The sequence below is a fragment of the Hydra vulgaris genome, chromosome 11 (genome assembly GCF_038396675.1).
Source record: "Hydra vulgaris chromosome 11, alternate assembly HydraT2T_AEP".
Lineage (NCBI taxonomy): Eukaryota > Metazoa > Cnidaria > Hydrozoa > Anthoathecata > Hydridae > Hydra > Hydra vulgaris.
This window is the reverse complement of record NC_088930.1, coordinates 29,449,379-29,470,259: the sequence shown is the minus strand read 5'-3', so window position 1 is coordinate 29,470,259 and position 20,881 is coordinate 29,449,379. Positions and strand designations below refer to the sequence as shown.

General features: G+C 26.3%; 1 protein-coding gene across 2 annotated transcripts in view; it reads right to left on the bottom strand.

Moving 5' to 3' along the window:
• LOC100205268 (protein LSM12 homolog B) overlaps positions 1-20,673 on the bottom strand; it is a 60,781-nt gene extending 40,108 nt beyond the window's left edge. Inside the window, exons 1-2 of one of the 2 annotated variants that reach the window (XM_065810706.1) lie at positions 20,427-20,673; positions 1,641-1,863 (exon numbers count right to left, since the gene is read on the bottom strand). In XM_065810706.1, the coding sequence (XP_065666778.1) occupies positions 1,641-1,863; positions 20,427-20,568 (365 nt within the window). In that variant the 5' untranslated portion in view covers positions 20,569-20,673. The remainder of the gene's footprint in view (positions 1-1,640; positions 1,864-20,426) is intronic. The other variant, XM_065810705.1, reaches the window with a different exon arrangement.
• Positions 20,674-20,881: the final 208 nt, after the last annotated feature.

The following is a 20,881-nucleotide window of genomic DNA, read 5'->3' as shown; positions in this document are numbered from 1 at the left end:
TTTGCTATACTTATTTTTTTGCTATAAATATATATAAACAATATACATAAACAAATGTTATATGCAAATGTAAAAAAATCCACTTGTAAAACATTTTATTCAGGATCATATGTATTTATGTTATTGCATTTAAAAAAATTGACAAGATAAAAATGATATTGACTAATAAAAATGATAGAAGCGATTTTTTCGTAAATCGTTGAAGCCACAATTTTTTTGAGTATGTGACCTTTCTTTGCCGCAAAAAACTAGAAAAACAATTTAGAAATAAGATTTTATTTAACTTTTTTAGGAAAATTTCTTCTATTAAAAATAAATGGAAATACTTATATGGGATTTATACTAATAAAGACAAAAACTATTTATTACTATTGTAATACAAACTCTTACCCGTGAAATAATTTATCTATATCAGTTTTATATCTTTTTGTGCAATTGTATGCAACATAATTAAAATTAATCAAAAAGTGTAAGATAAACGCAAAAGGAAACTTGATGTATAAAATTTATTTTATACATCAAGTTTCAAGTTTTTTATTGCCACAAACTGACGTCAATGTGCAATTTTTTTGGCTTAACTTTTAGCATTTAATAGCTATGGTTGCATCTTTAGCTTTTAATCATAATCATAAAATTGAACTTTCTTTTTATGATTATGTTTTAATGATCTAAGATCTTCTTAGCCCCATTTGTAAAGCATTACATACAGGCGTCTGTACGAGTAAATATCTTTAGCATATGTTGAGTTTGCAGGCATTATATGGAACAATCATGTATAATATATCTATAATAGGTATAGAAATAATTGGTGTGGAATAGATGTATAGAAATAACAGGTTTGGTAAAGACCCATAATTTATGGGTCCAGAAAGCATAAGGAAAAAGTATGGAAAAGTTCGGTTCGGAATAGACTTATAAAGACCTGTATTTTTAAAGGTGATGCAAAAACTTTAATAAGAGATAAACTTACATTGACTAACCTAATAAATTTATGTTGAACCTCTGTGCATAATATCAACTGATGATACAAGATTATGACTTCCGTGTTTAGAACTTAATCGATTTAAAATTAAATTGGTTAAATATATATTAGAAACATTACATATAATTAATGCATATCTCACTTGCCCCATGTCAACAACTGTAAAACATTTTAAAATTTCATAGACATTAATTCTTTTGTTGACAACTAATTCATGTCATTATATCAATACCTGTGAAGCAAGTTAACATTAAATTATTTAATTAATTTTAACATTCATAAACAATTTTTTAAATAAATTTAATAACAATAATTTATTTAATTTAATAATTAATTAATAATAAAAAATGTTATTTTTATTAATTTACTGAACCACAAACATTTTATAACTATTTTGTATCATATAAATGCAACATGTGGTTAAGCGTATAAATATGTATGTGTATGTTAAGTTGACATAACTTAACAAACATAACAATTGAAATTCATAATTATTTTGTATTATAATAGTAACTTCTTTATTTCATTTGTCTGAAACTTTATAATGTGTATTATATAATTAAAAAAAAATGATGTTTTAAAAGCTCTTATCAAAATAAAATGGAACAAAAAGAAATACAAGTAAATAGATAGCTTTATATAAATGTAAAAAACTTACGTCTTTGTAAGAAAATCAAAAAAGAGTTGAGCCTCTGCAGTAACACCTATACCAACTCTTTCTTTTGCTGATCTTAACCGTTTTTCTACTTTTTCGCGGTCAATATCAAGCAATAAATGTGAGTCATTTTTAGGAAATGATACTAAATTGAAATTTTGATCAGTAACCATATTAAGATTTAAAACCACTACATCACAAAGTAACTTCTTTTTAGGATTTAACTCTACAATATAATATGTTAAAGAAATAAACAAAAATTATAAAATAAAAAACATTAACACTTAATAAAATGATAACATGACACTTTTACTAAAATGTACTAAAATTTTTTAATATAAATGATAAACAAAATGTGTTCTTTATGCAATGATTGCTATACCTACACATATATATATATATATATATATACATATATATATATATATATATATATATATATATATATATATATATATATATATATATATATATATATATATATATATATATATATATATAAAACTCCTAACTAGTTGTCAGAAAGTTTTTCAGTATTTTGTTGACAAAAAAAAAAATTAAAATGCAAGACCAGAATTTTTTATTTTTATTGCCCCTGCCCCAACCAAACCATTAGTTGATGTAGCAGCACTCCCTTGCGAACCAGGTTATTTGTCAGTCGATGTAGCAGCACTCCATTGCAAGTCAGGCTATTTGTCAGTCGATGTAGCAGCACTCCGTTGCGAGTCAGGCTATAAGAGAGTCGATGAAACACTCCGCGCATGATTTATAGTAAAAAACAAACAAAAATAAAAACATTTTATTAAAAAAAATAAAAATAAAATTATATTTTCATATTTGATGAATATAAAATTACATAAAAGGTAATTTTTATTAACGATTATTTTTTTAATCTCAGCGGCCTTTTTATCACTTTTAAATTTGAATTCTATGCAACTTTTTTTAATTAACTGCAAAACTGTTTATAATAAAGTATACAAGATAACTTTTATAAGGAATATATATTGTTTATTTTTATTATTGCTAAATTTTGCTTATAAACCTACATACATTATAAACATACAATGATATCACTAATTATCCATTTAACAATGCTTAAAACATTTTACTAAAAGTCACTTACTAATTAACAATAATTTATTAGTTACAAAAGCTCAATTAGGTACTTGGAAATAAAAAGCGGCATAAAAAATGTTTACATTGTTAACTAAACTTGAATAATAAAAAAAAAATTTTAATGATTTTTTGAATAGTTTTTTCAATGTTTAAAGTTTCAGAACATTTCACAACTTCTAACATTTCGAATGGGGTAAATCAATAAAAAGCGAAAACAGGCGTTCTAATTTAAAAAAAATAATGTAAGTTAATAGAAAAAAAGGAAAATAAACTTCAACAATCAGACTTTAAAAATGTTTCTCTATTGTTACATTAGATTAAAAAGTAATTACCAAAAGCTCTTTCATTAATAAAAAGTAATAGTCTATCGAAAACAAAAGTACAAATTTGCCATTAGCGGCAAAAACAATGCTAAATGTAAAAATGCAAACTGTGGCAAAAAAATTAATTTAAATAATGAGTAATTTAAATTTAAGTAATAAGTTAAACTATGAATCAATGTAATAGTCAACCGGTTGAGTGACTCAATTGCATCAAAACACTATTTCCGTAAGCCCTTCAAAAGATTCGGGTGGCATTTGCCATCGAGCAACCACGAGTGTACACTGTATATATGTATATATACATATATATATATAAATATATACATATATATATAAATATATATATATATATATGTATATATATATATATGTATATATATATATATATATATATATATATATATATATATATATATATATATATATATATATATATATGTATATATATATATATACATATATATATATATACATATATACACATTGTATACATAATGCTTTGTAATTATGTTACGTTAATTTTTCAATACAATCAAGGAAGTTTAAAAATCCTTGTTGGGGATCATACATAAATTACACAATGCTAAATTTATTTAAAAAAAAGAAGTAGGAGACCTTAAGTTCTTTTACGCGTTGATTTTCATTAAACTTAATGGGCTGTTCTGTTTTTTTATTTAACTAAAGGCTCTGCAAAGAAAAACTTTTGATCTTTTTTGTTTAGCTTAATAATAAAAATTAGCATTGCATAATTTATGAATGATCCCTTATCAAATATATTTATACTTGATAACATTATCAAGCATATATATTCTTGATAACAAAGGTATCTAATCTCCCTTGAAATATTATTTTGAAAAATTAATAATGGACTTATGTGTATAGATGAAGTTTTTTATTTAATTATAAAAAAATAAACTCTTTAAAAGATATCATTTAAAGTTTGTAAAAATTGACGCTTTTTCATTTATTTTGATACAATCAATCATTATAACAAAACAAAATAAAAAAAATTTCAAATATCAAAAGTGGCGCTAATATAAAACAAAATTTAACATGTACTATTTTTCAGGTAATAATTTTTTACTTTTATTTTATTAATAATATTTATTTATTTTTTCCGGTAATGATTTTTGTTATTGTTTGTTATGAGAAATAATCTAAATAAATATTATTGCGCTTGCAAGATACAAAATTTTGATTATGATTATTTTATAATTTATTTTTTTAAGCACCTATAACATCCTCTTTTTTTTTTACTGAACATATTTGATGGAAAAGTTAAAAATAAAATTTTCTTGTTTTTTCTTAAGTTCATAGATTATCCTGGTCATAATTAAAATATCTGGAAAATTTTTTCCTTATAATATCCAGAAAAAATCAGGAAAAATATTTTTAAGACATTGGGAAAAATCCAGGAATAAAAACGCTTTTTGTGTATTTAAGAATATCTCATGTGCTTGAAAAAAAAATTTTCAAGCACATGAGATATTCTATTCTCGATTTTCAAAGTATTAAAATACTTTAAAAATTTTTTTATTATCTTAGTAACGTGATCATAATATATCATGTTGAAATTAACAAAAATATATATTTTCTTTATGTAACCTTAAACAAATAAACAAGAAAAACATATCGTTTTCGATATTAAATAAAAGAGGCATTTATAGTGGTGATCAAACAAAAAAAATCTCCACCACTATCATTGAAAAAAATATCAATGATCTCATTTATATCAGGAAAAGTTAATTTATTTTAAGTCATTTTTTTAAACTGATATTTGAGCAATCTATAAATGCAATTAACAGTTTGAACTTTAAGAAATTATTCACATTTTAAAGGTAAGTTTAAAGTTTTCCCCAATTGCTGTAGATCTTTTTAAATATATAAAATTGTTTATGAACCGCCAAGCGGGTCACTCATCATCAAAGACCAAATATTATGAACCGCAATACAAGTCACTCGCCATGAAAGGGTTAATGCTTATTTAAATAGAGTTTATAAATTAAGTTAGATTTTTAGGAGAAGTAGTCAAAATGATTAAAGCGATCTTTAATTGCTGAGTGTTTACATATCTTAAATAATCCTTACAAAATAAGTTTATTATTTATATTAAATTTTATATTATTTATATTAAAGTTTATATTATTTAAGCGTTCCAAAACAAAGTATTTATCAAAGCTTAAGCAAAAAACTTTTAAATAATTTTAATTTTAATAGATTAAAATTTTTAAATTTTAATAATTTTTTCTTGAAAGTAAGTTTTGATTTTAACACCATTTTTTTTCTGAAAGGTACTGCAGTATTTATTTAAAAAAAAATCAAAGATTTTTTTTAAATAAATACTGCAGAAATATATGGCTAAACAATAAATGCTTATTAGTTAATATCTCAATAAATAAAATGATTTGGTAATTTTAATTAATTCAAAACTTATTTTAAAATTTAAATACATAAATAGATTTTTTTAATAGGCTGGGTGAATAGAAAGTTGCTTTTATTCAGCGTTTTTCGAATAATTGCTAAGCTTTATGTGAATAAAATTTTCAGCGATTTTAAAAGGGATTTTAAATAAAATTTTCAGCGATTTTTTTGCTCAAATTTTTATTCATATAAAGCTGAGCAATTACTCCAACTTGTCTCGGCACTTGGGAATCCCTTTATTAATAAATATATGCATACAAATAAGAAAAAATTATTTGTAAAAATTATATTTTTACAAAAAATTTTAAAATTTTAGCCTTACCTAAGTAAAATATAGCATAAAGTAATCGATGAACGATACCTTAACTGTTTTAATTATTTGATGGCAAAAAAAAATACTTTTAACTCTATAATACTAAAAACTATTTGGATTTCTGGAAAAAATAAAAATGTGTAAAAATATCCAAAATTCCGGAAATATCAGGAAAAAGATAATCCCTGTAAGTTATTACATTTGGATATAGCGTGAATATCAAATGTAATTGCCATGCAAACTTTTTTAAATAATCGTCATTCAAACTTAATAAGTGGTTTTTATAACCTTAATTACTTCTTTTATCTTACCACTTGTTTAAATATATATAAAAAAAAGGCTTACGTGAACTGGCTTACTGCATACATAAAAATGACTTTGTGGCGTATGTAAATGGCGCGCCAGTTTTTGCATTAAAACCAGGCCTGATATATATATATATATATATATATATATATATATATATATATATATATATATATATATATTATATATATATATATATATATATATATATAATATATATATATATATATATATATATATATATATATATATATATATATATGTATTGTTGTTCTATTATGAAAAAAATTTAATCAATTATGCTTTTGTCTTTTTTAATAGCAAAGTTAATTTGTTTTTTGCGCTCTTTGCAAATAAAGATGTTAAAGAATATGAAAATTTTAAAAATCACACCAAAATAACTCAAACGAGAGCTAAAAAATATTTGAAATTTTTTTTTGTAATTAAACTTTGAATGAGTCAATACTTTTAGAAATGTTTTTTTTATTTGTTTAAATACGTAACTTGAATTTTTACAAATAAATTTTTACGACTCTTAATAGGTTTTTCTTAAAAACAAATTTCTTCTTAAAAACTTACTCAAATTATTATGTTATATCTATTATTTATATATTACTACTATTATCACAAATATGCCTTTCACTAATATACAAACACTTGATTAGAAAAGACTAAAGATGTGTTATTTGATTAGAAAAGAAAAAGTTGTGTTCAAGTTGTTGCAACTAAATATTACATGCATGGTCAGGAATAGAGTGCGATACCCTGTTACTACTGTCAAAGCCTGTATATATACAGGCTTTGACAGGAGTAGCGGGCTATCACAATCTATTCCTGACCATGCATGTCAGGAATACTGTGTGATATACTGAAAAGAGAAATAAAAACTAAAAGAAAACTTGCACAACCAACAACCTTTAATGGGATTTCTTCAACAAATATTTCTTAAATGCTATTCTGTATACATGCAGGTTTGATGGTAAAGTGGTTGAATATTACAATAAAAAAATAAAAAATTTCATAATTACTGATTTAGCTTGCAAAAAAAAAACCTCTATATTTGGTGTTGAAAAAAGATTTTCTATATTTTCTGATGACTAAGTATTCTTTGCTACATGAATATTAATTTACATGCACAAAATCGTCAATTCTACCCTTGGTCCTGTACTGTTTCTTACCTACATTAATGATATTCTTGATATCATTAATGTAGATAAGAAACAGTACAAAACTTTAGGCTAAAAATGTTTTATAGCCTAAAGTCTTGTACTGTTTAAAAAAATGGCAAGCCTGATAAAGAAAACCAACCTTGGCAATGCTAACTTTGCAATTAATTGCAAAGTTAGCATTGGTTGGTTTTCTTTATCAAACATTTATCAAACATTGCCATTTTTTACTCCTGATTCTATTCTCTACCTCTACCAATTTCTTATTTGTCCCTGTATGAAATACTGTAGTCATATTTCAGTTGGTTCTTCTAATGATGCTCTTTCTTTTCTAGATAATTCCAAGAATGTGTTGTAGGCATTTTTTTTTTTTTTGTGGTCCCATGGGCATAACATACTTGTGTAGGCTAAAATCATCTCAAATTTTTAACAATATTTTAATCTTAAACAATATTTTTGGTCCATGAGGCAATTTTCTCTTGTTATCTCAAACTTTTCAACAAATTTTTTCAAGAAATGATTTAGTAATATTTAATTTTTTAAAATTCCAATTTTTGAAAAGTATTGTTATGAAATTTTTTAAAATTTGATATTTAAATTCAATTTTTTTTATGAATTGAATTTCCGAAAAGTATTCCTTTAAAAGATTAATTTTTTGTTTCTGTCAAATGTAATAACATACCGCTCGTTAAACGAAAACTTACACACAAATCTATAATAAAAAAAATGGAAGGCATTAAAAGACCTAAAAAAGACGTTGCTAAAAAGTATGGTGTCCCAAAGAACACAATATCAACTTGGGTTGAAAATAAAAACAATTTTTTTTTGTTATTCACCTTCTCAAGGCTGAGAAGGCCACTGCAGATGAGGAGGCTACTTAATAGTGGTTAACCATCTCTTAACTCTCTAGCTCCGAAACACGAATCTTGACAAACAAGGCCGCTGCGCGGAGAAACAAGTTGAGCGCGGTACTCCCAGGGACGTGGTGGGGATTGAACTCGGAACCTCTCGTTTAAGAAGCCAGCGCTTTACCACTACACCACTACCACACAAAATTATTAACCTCGCTAGAAAAAAAAGCACAAAATCTAAACGGAAAAAACTTCATAGTTATAATTTCGAAAATGTAGACACGGCCATATTCATGCAGTTTATTGTAAAAAAGAAGTCAGCAAGTACCAATTGATGGCACCATACTAAAAGAAAAATACAAAATTTGCAGGAGGATTAGGAGAGTTGGATTTTAAAGCATCTGATTGTTGGTTTCATATTTGGAAAGAAAGGTCAGTTAAATTTTGTCATATCTTATTCAGTTTAAATATAAACAGATACACATGTGCCAGCATTTAATTTTTCAAACGTGTAATTAAAATTCAATTATTCTGTTCCTACATTTAAGAATGGGATCAGCTTTAAAATAATTTCAGGAATGAGTGCCACTGTGACAAATGATATGACTGCTTCATGGAATGAAACTAAACTTTTATCATTGCTTTCGAATTACAAACTTGAAAACATTTTCAATGCCGATGAGTTTGGACAAACAAAACGTACCATTTATCATGAGAAAAATGTTTCGGGGAAAAAAGTTGTAAAGTTAGACTAACAGGCAAAGCAGCAGGGAGTGCAACGGGAGAAAAACTACCTATGTTTGTTATACATATATATATATAAAATCAACTAAAAAGTTGCATGGCTGAAGATCTTTTTACAGAATGGGTAAAGATGCTTGAATCTTTTTGTGTTCAGGAGAGGAAAGTAGCACTCCTGGTAGATAACTGGTCAGCCCATCCACACATTGAAGGGCGAAGCAACATCAATCTGATATTTCTTTACCCTAACACATCAGTTCTTTAGCTTATTGATCAAGGCAACACGAAGTCTTAAAGCTCACTATCCTTACAAAATTGTGACGATAGTGAGCAAAAGGATAGGGATTTTACTTGCAAAAAATGCCAACAGCATTAAAAGCCAAAAATTTAGTCGGCAAATCCAATAAAAGCTACATACATAAGTCCTCTGTCATAAGTTAAAAGTATTTTTGTGGCAGTGGTAGTGTTTTGTGGCTAGCGGTAGAGTGTTTGCTTCCAAAGCAAGAAGTTAAAAATTCGATCCCCACCACGTCCCTGGAAGTACTATGTTCTACTTGTTTCTCTGTGCAGCAGCCTTGTCTGTAAAGGTTTCGAAGTTAAAGAGCGAGAGAGGATTGTAACCCAAAATGTTAAATTATTTCTAAAGTCAAATATTTTAATATTTAAATTAATAAGGCAAAAATGATATTTTACAAAAACAGCTTTTTTCCCCATATTATACTAGAAAAAAATTAATTTTCTGAACCATTAAAATTATTTTAATGGAACAACTTTATTATTAAAATTATTATTTGATAAACCTATATGCATAAACTTTATGTAGCATCTGCAAAATAGTAAAAATAACATTAATCCATATCTAAAACAGACAAGTAACATTTCAGTCTTCAATAAAATGTTATAAATTAATAGTTAAGTTACTCAGAAGGCTAGATGCTTCAAAGCCTGAGTTTTTTTGATTAAAAATAAGTAATGAATGCATACGAAGAAAAACTAATCTTGTTGTATTAGTCGAAGCTCGTCTTCTCCATTTAACTCAAAAAATCTTTAAAAGTATTTAAATTATACGTCACAATCTACAGACTTTGGTAATTCCTTTGAAGCGCTTTTAATTCATGAAAGTTTTCGTATTTTACGGCACGGTAGACTTTTGATAAATGAAACTCTGAAAAATTTTTTGGATATTTTTAATTATAAATTTTTTCCTTATTTGTTTAGTGATTTATTTTTTGATTTTAACATTTAAAAATATATTAAAAACCTCAAACATTTTATGCTCATTTGTTGCTATAAATTGCAATAGATCTAACATTAATAAACGATGAAGAATTTATCTTAATCAAGATTCTCATAAAAATTGTTTTATATTAATTACCCATATAAAATTAGTAACAGAATTTTTTATTTGGTTTGACAATATTTCATCTGAATTTGCTTTGGATGATGTTCGGAAGTCAAACAAAAAAACATAGTTTAAATAATCATGTCGAAATATACTTAAAACAAATTATTTTAATGACTTTATACTCTTTTCTAGATAAAAAGTCTTCATTTTTTGCTTAGACTAAGCAGCCAATCTTTAATCTAATTACTGTCTTTAATTAACAGATAAGACCCAGGAAATGGGTGCAGTTTTCTATCCTGTTTGTCCACAAAAAAGTTTTTTATTTAGACAACTTGGTCACGGCTGTTTGCAAGTGTTATATATTAGATGTTTCATTACTTTGCAGCAAAAACAAAAAAAAAGCATAACAAACAAAATAGGAAATTAAAATAAATTTAAAAAGAAAAACATGAAAAAAATTAATAATTTAGATAATTTGTGTACAGTTTTTATTTTAATTTTTTAGGGTGATTGATATTAAATTTAGCATTTCAAAAGATTTTTTATGCAATACATATACTTGTTACATTAACATTTATCATTTACAACCTGACTCGATAACAAGTTACTTTAGTGGAACACATATAGTTGTAGGAGCCTCAGGGAAGAAGGAGAAAAGATTATCTTAGAATAAGAGTTAGCTAAAAACTATTAAAAGGTGATGGACAGTTGTCTAGTATAAAAGCACTAAGTTCAAGCAAAGGTTTATTATTAATGATTGTTTATGTATACTTCACCAAAAACATAGTAGACTAAAATGTAGTGGGCAGGTAGAACATAGCACACTGAGTTGAATGTTAAAAAGCAACATTTATCCAAAATTACAAAGTGCTAAAAAATTGGGGATAAAAAACGTACAGGAATAGAAAGGTAATATGAAACAGTTAAGGCTATGTTAAAAATATGCTGACGGCATGCCATAATTAAAGCTTAAAAAATATGTATATTATGTATAAGTATATTATGTATATGTATGTATGGATGCATTACATAAATGAATTCATACAAGGACAATATATACTTGTTACATTAAAATTATAAAAATATAATATACAAGCGGATAGCAATTTTTATTTTCGCTTTCCTCTTTAAAAAACAAATAAAATATAGGAAAACTATTCTTTTTAATGTTGACTCAAATCTTGTTTTTGTTTGTTTTGCCTTATCTAATTTTGTTACGGAAAATAACAACCACCCTAACGAGACAAAAATAAAAACAGTAAAAATATTTAAATAATTTTATTATTTTTTATTTTTTTCTATTTAAATTTAATTTCTTTTCCTTTTTTGTTAGTTTTGCTTTCCTTGCTTTTGAAACTTAGTTTTTGCTGCAAAGTATTGAATTGCTTAATATATAAAACTTGCAATTGGTTGTGGTTTGTTAATATCAATTTGTTAATATAAAATAAAAAACTTTTCCCTGGACAAACCAGACGGAAAACCAAACATATCTCATGGAATAGGTTGTGATCTGTTGAAGATTTTTCAAAAGTCTCTAGAACCTAACACCTGAGATAAAATACAAGTTTTTAGTAAACTGAGAATAACAGAGCTTAACATCAGACAAAATAATAACTTTTTACAATAATAACTTTGTTTTCAAGAGCAATACTCTTGTAAAAAAGATGAATAAAAAATGATTACGGTTTAATATGGGATTTGCACAAGAAGGTGAAAAATATGAAGTAGAATGAAGCTTGACTTTAAAACCAATGAATGTATAAAAGCTTCCACACCTGGTTGGATCAAAAAGGTTAGATAAGAGGCACATTTGTGAATATGTAATATGGATATATATGGATATAAACATGTTTGCTATTTATTTAGATGCTATGATACAATGTCCTTACATATTTATGTAAACTTTAGTATTTATATGTTTTAGTATTTGTTAAAAGAGAAGATGATGATCAGGGGTAGAACCTGTTTTTTCTCAAAAGGCAACTTAAATTTTGGAAAAAATGCTTGTCAACAGCTCTGCAGGACAACCAGACAATTAGTTACTTACAAAACAGTGTTAACTGATAAACCATATTTTGAACAATAAAGATATTTTGAAATATGAAGACTATGTTTAAAAATATACGTAAGTTAAGGCTCTTGATATTTCAAAAGACATTGCTCTTAACATTTTAAAAGCTTTTGATAAAGTTTGGCATGCTGGTCTTCTCCATAAGCTTCCTTCTTATGGTGTATCTGGCAACATCTTTAAGATTATTGAATCCTTCCTTTCCAATTGTAGTATAAAATTTGTCCTTGATGGACAGCACTCTTCTTCTTATTCTGTAACTTAAGGGGTTCCCCAAGGTTCTATTCTTGGCACTATACTCTTTTTAATTTACATCAATGATCTTCCAGATATTCTCACATCTGAGGTGGCATTGTTTGCTGATGATACTACCATTTATTCTTATTGTGATAAGAAACCAACACTCTCTGATTGCTTGGAGGGGAATTTGAGCTTGAAAAGGATCTCACTTCTGCTACAGCATGGGGCTCACAGTGGCTGGTGAACTTCAATACAGATAAAACTCAATTTTTTTCAGCCAATCATTATCGTTATATAAGTTAGATCTTTCTATATTTATGAACGGTGATGTACTCGATGAGTCATCTACTCTTCATCTTCTAGGATTAACTCTTACTTCCAATTTTTCTTGGAAACCATATATCAAATCAGTTGCAAAATTAGCATCTGCTAAGGTTGCATCTCTTTATCGAGCTCTTCACTTTCTTACTTTTCTCTATCTCTATAAATCTCAAATCCGGCCTTGTATGGAATACTGTTGCCATATCTGGGGCGGATCCTCTAATGATGCCCTTTCTCTTTTAGACAAGGTGCAAAAACGCATTGTAAACATAGTGGACCTGCTTGTGCAGCCAACCTCTAACCATTATCACATCGTCGTAATGTTGCTTCTCTTTTTCTTTTCTACAAATACTATAAGTGGCACTGCTCTAAAGAGCTAGTGTCTCTTGTGCCATCAACTAAAATTCATTCTTGTGTTACTCGCCATTCAATTAAGTCTCATCCTTTTTCTTTGAGTTTCCTAAGTACTCCAAAAACGCTTATTCGTCAAGTTTTTTTCCTCGAACATCAGCTCTTTGGAATTTGCTTACTTTATCTTGCTTTCCTGATTTATATAACTGCAATCCTTTAAGTCATCTGTCAATCGTTATCTTGCTCTACAACCTTCATCTTTTCTCTTTCAGTAACTTCCAACTTTAATTAGTGGCTGCTTGCAGACTTGTTGGAAGCGAAGATGTTTAAAAAAAAAAAAGTACATTTATTATACACTACATATTTTGAAAATGAATAAACTATGGTGCATTATATAAATAGTAAGAAAAAGAAGCTGACTAGAAATTACACATGATTTAAAATGCTTCAAGTTAGTGATTTCGCCAGTTAACCGGATAGTCGGATATCCAGGTTTCCTTTTGAATATCAAATATCGATATTCGAATAATAAAAACCGGCTTTTAAATTTTTTCGAATTTGTCTTTAAATTTTTATTAAAATACGAAAGATGATTCAAAAAAGAAATAAATTTAAAAATAAAAAAATAAATACTTAAATTTAGACTCTGACAAAACTGCAAGCAAGCTGACGCTGACAGTGGCTTTTGATTTTTGTTAAATTTTTACCGCAAGCTGCTGGTAGTAACTTTCAAGTATGCTTCGCAAAAAAGGATTAATTAATGAAATAACTTTAAATTTATTTCTAAAATAAAGCAGCACAAGGACGCAAAACAAGATTTACTATTATACAAAATATTATTAAATAATAATAATAAAATTATTATTAAATATAAGAAATAACATTATATGAAATCGATTATTATGTCCATGAGTATTTCAACGGTAAACTTAACTTGTAGAAGCGTATAAGAATTTAGGTAAGTAATTAGTTTTAATAAAAAACATTCTAATTATATATATATATTTTTTAAATAACTTCGCTTCCAACAAGGCTGCAAGTAAAGTCGGAAGTTACTGGAAGGGAAAAGGTGAAGATTGTAGAGCAAGATAACGATTGACAGACGACTTAAAGGATTGCAATTATATAAATCAGGAAAGCGAGATGAAGGAAGCGAATTCCAAAGAGCTGATGTTCGAGGAAAAAAACTAGTCAAATATGCGTTTTTGGAGCACTTAGGAACAGTCACAGAAAAAAGATGAGACTTAATTAAATGACGAGTAACACGAGAATGAATTTTAGTTGATGGCACAAGAAATGCTAGCTATTTAGAGCAGTGCCCATTATAGTATTTGTAGAAAAGAGAAAGAGAAGCAACATTACGACAATGTGATAATGGCTGGAGGTTGGCTGCAAGAGCAGGTCCAACTATGTTTACAATGCATTTTTGCACATTGTCTAAAGGAGAAAGGGCATCATTAGAAGATCCGACCCAGATATGGCAACAGTATTCCTTACAAGACCGGATTTGAGATTTATAGAGATAGAGAATAGAATCCGAAGTAAGAAAATGTTAAGCTCGATAAAGAGATGCAACCTTAGTAGATGCAAATTTTGCAACTGATTTGATATATGGTTTCCAGGAAAGATCTGAAGTAAGAGATAATCCTAGAAAATGAAGATTTGATGACTCATCGAGTACATCACCGTTCATAAATATAGGAGTATCTAACTTATTCAATAACGATTGGCTGAAAAAAATTGAGTCTTATCTGTATTAAAGTTCACCAGCCACATTTGTAATGAGTTTGGACTAGTTATTATTTATAAAAACAATTGTTTTCAGCACTTTACATTTCTTGTTGTTAAATGAAACGTGTTAAAAAGTTATATTAATTAAGTTAATTTATTAAGCTTTCAACGAAGTTTACTATTGGAATTTCAATTAGTTTTTTTGTAATGTCATCCAAATTTTATTGTAAAAAATGTGCAGTTACAGAGAAGTTTTTTTTGCTTATAGTGGCTGGTAGCGAAAGAGTTTAATAATAAATTTTCACAATTAATTATGACTTAATAAATATTTCTACTTTTTGCAACTAATGATGACTTTGTAATATTTTATTAAATTATATTTAATAAAATATAGTTTTTTTTTAATGATAACTCAACATACTAAAACTTTCGTAAAAAGTTTTTACAATTTTTAATAAAAATTCTTCTGAATACTCTGAAACTTTAATTCGCTTAGTCAGCGCATTTTTTTAACCAATAGAATTTCTTTGTTTGTAGATTTGGTGGGTTTTTAGTGTTCGCAAATATTCATTCCGCATCAAGATGTTTTAAGAACATTCTTGTTTAAGTATGTTTCCATGTTTTTCCGCATAACAATTAGTTTTTAAAATACACGCTAAAAAATTAACTTCATAACTTTAATCTTTACTAATCAAGGGTTTTTTCAAATAGTAGCGTTTTTTAAATAGTAGCGAATGCTTTCAAAACATTCGCTAATATAGAAATATTTTTAATAAAAATATTATATACATAAAATATAAAAATCAATATAAAAACATTTGATTAGTAAAGATTAAAGTTGTGAAGTTAATTTTTTAGCATATATTTTAAAAATTAATTGTAATGCGGACAAACATGGAAACATATTTAAACTTGAATGTTCTCAAAACATCAATGTCGCAACTAAATATTGTATGCGTGGTCAAGATTAGAGTGTGATTGCAGGCCTTTCCCGACCAAGCCTAGTGTAATATATTATTTTTAGTAAATTTAAAAAAAACAGTTTATTTATTATGCATTATGATTAACAACAAAATATATAATAAAATATTTACATTATCATAATAAATACAATGCATGTGTACACTATTACAAAAAAATAAGGACTTCATTCAAAAGCGTATAGTCGGTTAACCGACGGTTAATGGGGACGGTTAACTGTTTTTCCAAATAAATAACCGACGAAATCACTATTTCAAGTGTGACTACACTGTTTTAAAAATGTTGTTGTTGCATTTTAGAACTTTCTAGAAGTTTCTTTTAAATTCAAAATGCGAATGTATTAACAAAAAAAAAATCAATATGCCAATGTATCAACAAAAAACAAAATTCAATGTTTCATTTGATTTGCCTGCAGGTCAACCAAAAAAAAGAAGCAGGTTTCACCTCTGGATGATCAAATAGTGTGTGGTACGACAAAGTACTGTTGGGTATAACTCTATAGTACATATATAGACAGTGCCACATTTATGTAGCCACGAATGTTGCACTGAATGTTTATATATATATATATATATATATGATGCGGTAGTGGTGTAGTGGTAAAGTGCTCGCTTCATAAGCGAGAGGTTCTGAGTTCGATTCCCACCACGTCCCTGGTAGTACCGCGCTCAACTTGTTTCTCCGCGCAGCGGCCGTGTTTGTCAAGGTTCGTGTTTTGGAGTTATAGTTGAGAGAGGGTTATAGCCACAATTAAGTAACCTCTATTCACCTCCTCAAGGCCTTCTTGGCCTTGAGGAGGTGAATAACAAAATATATATATATATATATATATATATATATATATATATATATATATATATATATATATATATATATATACATACATACCTACATATATACCTACATATATATATATATATATATATATATATATATATATATATATATATATATATATATATATATATATATATATATATATATATATATATATATATATATATATATATATATATATACATACATACATACCTACATATATACCTACATATATATATATATATATATATATAGGTACTGTAGTCAGCAGTATACAGTGGTGGACGCTAATCACAAATGCCAGCCGAATTTTTTGCCTAGAAATATTATTTTGATGCAATTGAGTCGCCCGAACAGACAAATCAATTTTTTTTCTCTTTTTTCTTCTTTTTTCTATTAATTCGATTATTTTATGAGAAAAAGTTTTTACATCTGAAGTTAAACTTTTTGTTTTGTGTTCCAAAGAAGATGACATTTTTCAGTTACATATTTCTGATACATTTACATTTTTAGTGGTTAGATTATTTATATTATAATTAATTCAAATAAAATTTAAAATCGTACATTTTTTTGTAATTAATATTTACAAAAACTTCATTGATAAACATTAAATATTGAAAGAAATATGTTAAAGTTGCTAGTTAAAACTTTAAAAGAACAAATTAATTGGAATTTTATAAAATTGTCCCTCTTTCACTTTGAACTATTCATTCAAAAGTCGTTAAAAGTAGACAACTATTTTAGTTAAAATTTACTCAAAAAGAACAAACAATTTGAATTTTTTAAACTTGTTTTGTCACTCTCACTTTTCAGCATTACATTTTAATAGTCATACTTCGATTTGTAGAAAAAAAGATTTTAATTAGTGAGTGCATTTATTTAATTAAATCAAATAATAAACTTATATTTATACTATTAGATTTATAACTTTTATACAAATTATTTTTTTTATTATTATTAAATACTGTTTAACGATATACAGTGCACAAGAAGTTTAATCATTAAAACTTACTAAAAAGAACAAATTAATTTTGTGTACATAATTTAGCTCTTTTTTTTCACAAACAGATTTTAATTAAAGATTTAAATAATTACTAAATTCTAATATTTAATTTACAAATAGTGAATACAATATAGTATTTAATAAAACAAGTACATGATAATTATGTCTCAAAAATCGTACCAATTTTGAAAAAAGAATATCTGCAAGTTCAGAAGATCAATTATTTTACTGATGATGCAGAAAGCATCATCAGTGAAATAATTGATCTTCTGAACTTTTTAATATTTTAATTTGTAATATTGAAAAAATTCTGATTAGATAATTTTAACTGAATCATATTTGGCTATTGAAATGATTTTTTTTTAAATTTGATTTAAAATTTTTTATCGCTGTCTGAAAGTATCTTTTTTTTTATAATACAGATTTAATTTAAAAAACCTTTGTTTTCATAAAAAAGACTACCAATTGAAAGCAGATTGACATTTTATGACACAGCAGATAGAAAAAGTGCGTGTGATGTAGTAAGTGGTACTGGTAAAAGAGTTATTAATAAACTGTCCCTTGAAAGACCAATTGTAAATGAGTCTTTAAAGATTTTGACACCAAAGGTCATACCTTTAGTAGTTAAAGAAAATTGTGAAAGCATCAGGTATATAGCATTTTATTGCCTTAGTTTATGCGATTAGATCATAATGAACTTTAAATTTAAAATATTTAAAATGGCTTATATTATTATTTGTTTTCTAAAAGCCAATCCTAAATTTTTTAAAGAAAAATTGTATAGAAAATAATTTAATTAAATTAAAACAAGATCTTACTAAACACATTTAAAAAATTTTGTCTTCAGATTTATCTGATTTAAATTTATCTTTAAATTTCTCTGTATCTCAAACCAAAACACCTGCTAATACACACAAAGTACCAACTAAATGATTTGAGAATGTTCTTGCTATTAAAAAAACTTGCACATAACATTATTTCTCACATCAATCATGCTGTTCAAAAGTTTATGTAACATTAATGAGCAATAAATTTGCTATTTTTGACATGCTGGAAGATACTTGCTTACACCAAAGCCACTTAATATTGACATCAATATTCATTAAATTGCTGAATAAGTATTAGTGCATAATCTGTTTTGTTTGTGTCAACTGTTTACAAAATGCTGCAATCATTTCAAGTATCCAGTAACCCCAGATATTGATTGGTATCCAGTGAGTGACATTGCCAGGTTAAATGAATCTTAGCTCAAAAAAAACAAGAGGTTTTATTTGTATTTTATTAAAAAAATAAATTAAATTAATGAATATATATTCACTGTTTTTAATTATCAATTAGAATGTAAAACCAAACCTATAAATAAATACTGCTTGAACAATCTTTTGACTTTTTACGTTAGGAATCAATATTTATTTCTATTATAAAATTTTTATATATTATGGAAGTCTTTTAAAAAATTGTTCAGCATTATTTTGAAAGGTATCAATCATTTTTGACTTTTAGATATAATGCCACTTTATTGTGTAAATTATGTTTAAAGTATCACATTTTAACTATAATGAAGGTCTATAAATAGTTACTGCCACTTTGTTTGTGCCCCTATTTGCTATAAAGAATAAGGAGCAACCAAAAATATCATTCCTTTTTTTTAAGAAATGACTTATAATTGATTGCAACCCTAACATAGGCCAGTAGTAAGGTTAAAGGGGCACTAGTTTCCAATAAAGTAATCAACCGTTGATAATTAAAAAAAAGAGTTATTGAAAATGCTGACCTTTTTGGTGTGAACATGACAAGTTTTTGTTTGCATTTTTAGATAGTTGGATCTAATGGTTTTATATGCTGTTAATCTTAGATCAAAACAAGTGTTAAAAAAATTTACAAGCATCTTAAAAATACAGTAAATTGGTTTTTTTAGGCGAATGAACTTGTAGATATATTTGAGTTTTAAAATGCAACAAGCTACTTATATTCTTCCCATTTATTACAGGTTTTTAATTTGTGCTAGTATAAACATTTTATATTAGCACAAATTGAAAAATTGTGCATCTCAAAATTTTTTATGTAAACAATGACAACTTATAGCATAAACCATTGCAAGTAAAGTTTTATTTGTGGATATTTATCAAATAATTACATGAATTCTAATTTAAAGGAAGCAGTAAATTATTCTTTTGGTTTGATAAATAAGAATAACTAACTATTGGGAAGATATGTTTTACCCCTGAGCTTCTGTTTTTTCACAGCAAATGGTACATATAACTTTATTTGTTTTATTTCTGTATAATACTCCTTATACATTTTTTCAATAGTGTCACATGATATTGCTAGTTTTTATGCATACTTTGCTTTGTTATTGTTTTAGGATCAACTTTTAACTAAGAAATTTAAATAAATATAGGCAACTTACATTTTTCCTAATTCTACAAATTCTACTTTATCTTGTGTAGTTGTAATATGTAAACCATTAAATTATGATTTTTCTTTATTAGCTATAACACCCCCCCAAATCCTAATAACTTCAGTTGAAAAAAATTACAAAAGCAAAGAAATTTTATTTAAAATTATTTTGTTTTAAAGTCAATTATATTTTTCTGATATTATTTTGTAACAAGAGTAGATTTAAATCAAGGACTGAAATAAAGATTTTGATATTAGATTACATAAAACTTTAGATATTTAGAAAAAGATACTTATAACCAAAGCTTTTGTTTCTTCGTCATAACAAATTACTTCACCTTCAAATTCTTTTCCTAAATTAGTTTTACATATAACCACACAGCCTGAAGTTAAGTGACTTTTTTTATCCATATTATATACATTACAAGTCGCCATTTTATGTTTTGCGAGGTTTCTCTTAAAGCTTGGTTTCCAATAGTTGTAGAAATGTTGTGCAACATTTGTGCGTTTTTGTTGTACAACAATTGTTGCCGAGATTGCACAGTGGGCCAGAATGCACTTTTACTGGACAAAATTCATAACTAATTTAATATTAGAGCTATATTCACTAAAATTAGTATGAGTACTAATATGATGTCTGCGCTTTTTATGAAGGTAATATTTTTTTATTTCGTTGCTATGGATACCTTTATTTTGCTTAGCAACAACCTACTTTTGTTATCTGCAGATATTTTATAAGTGCTATATT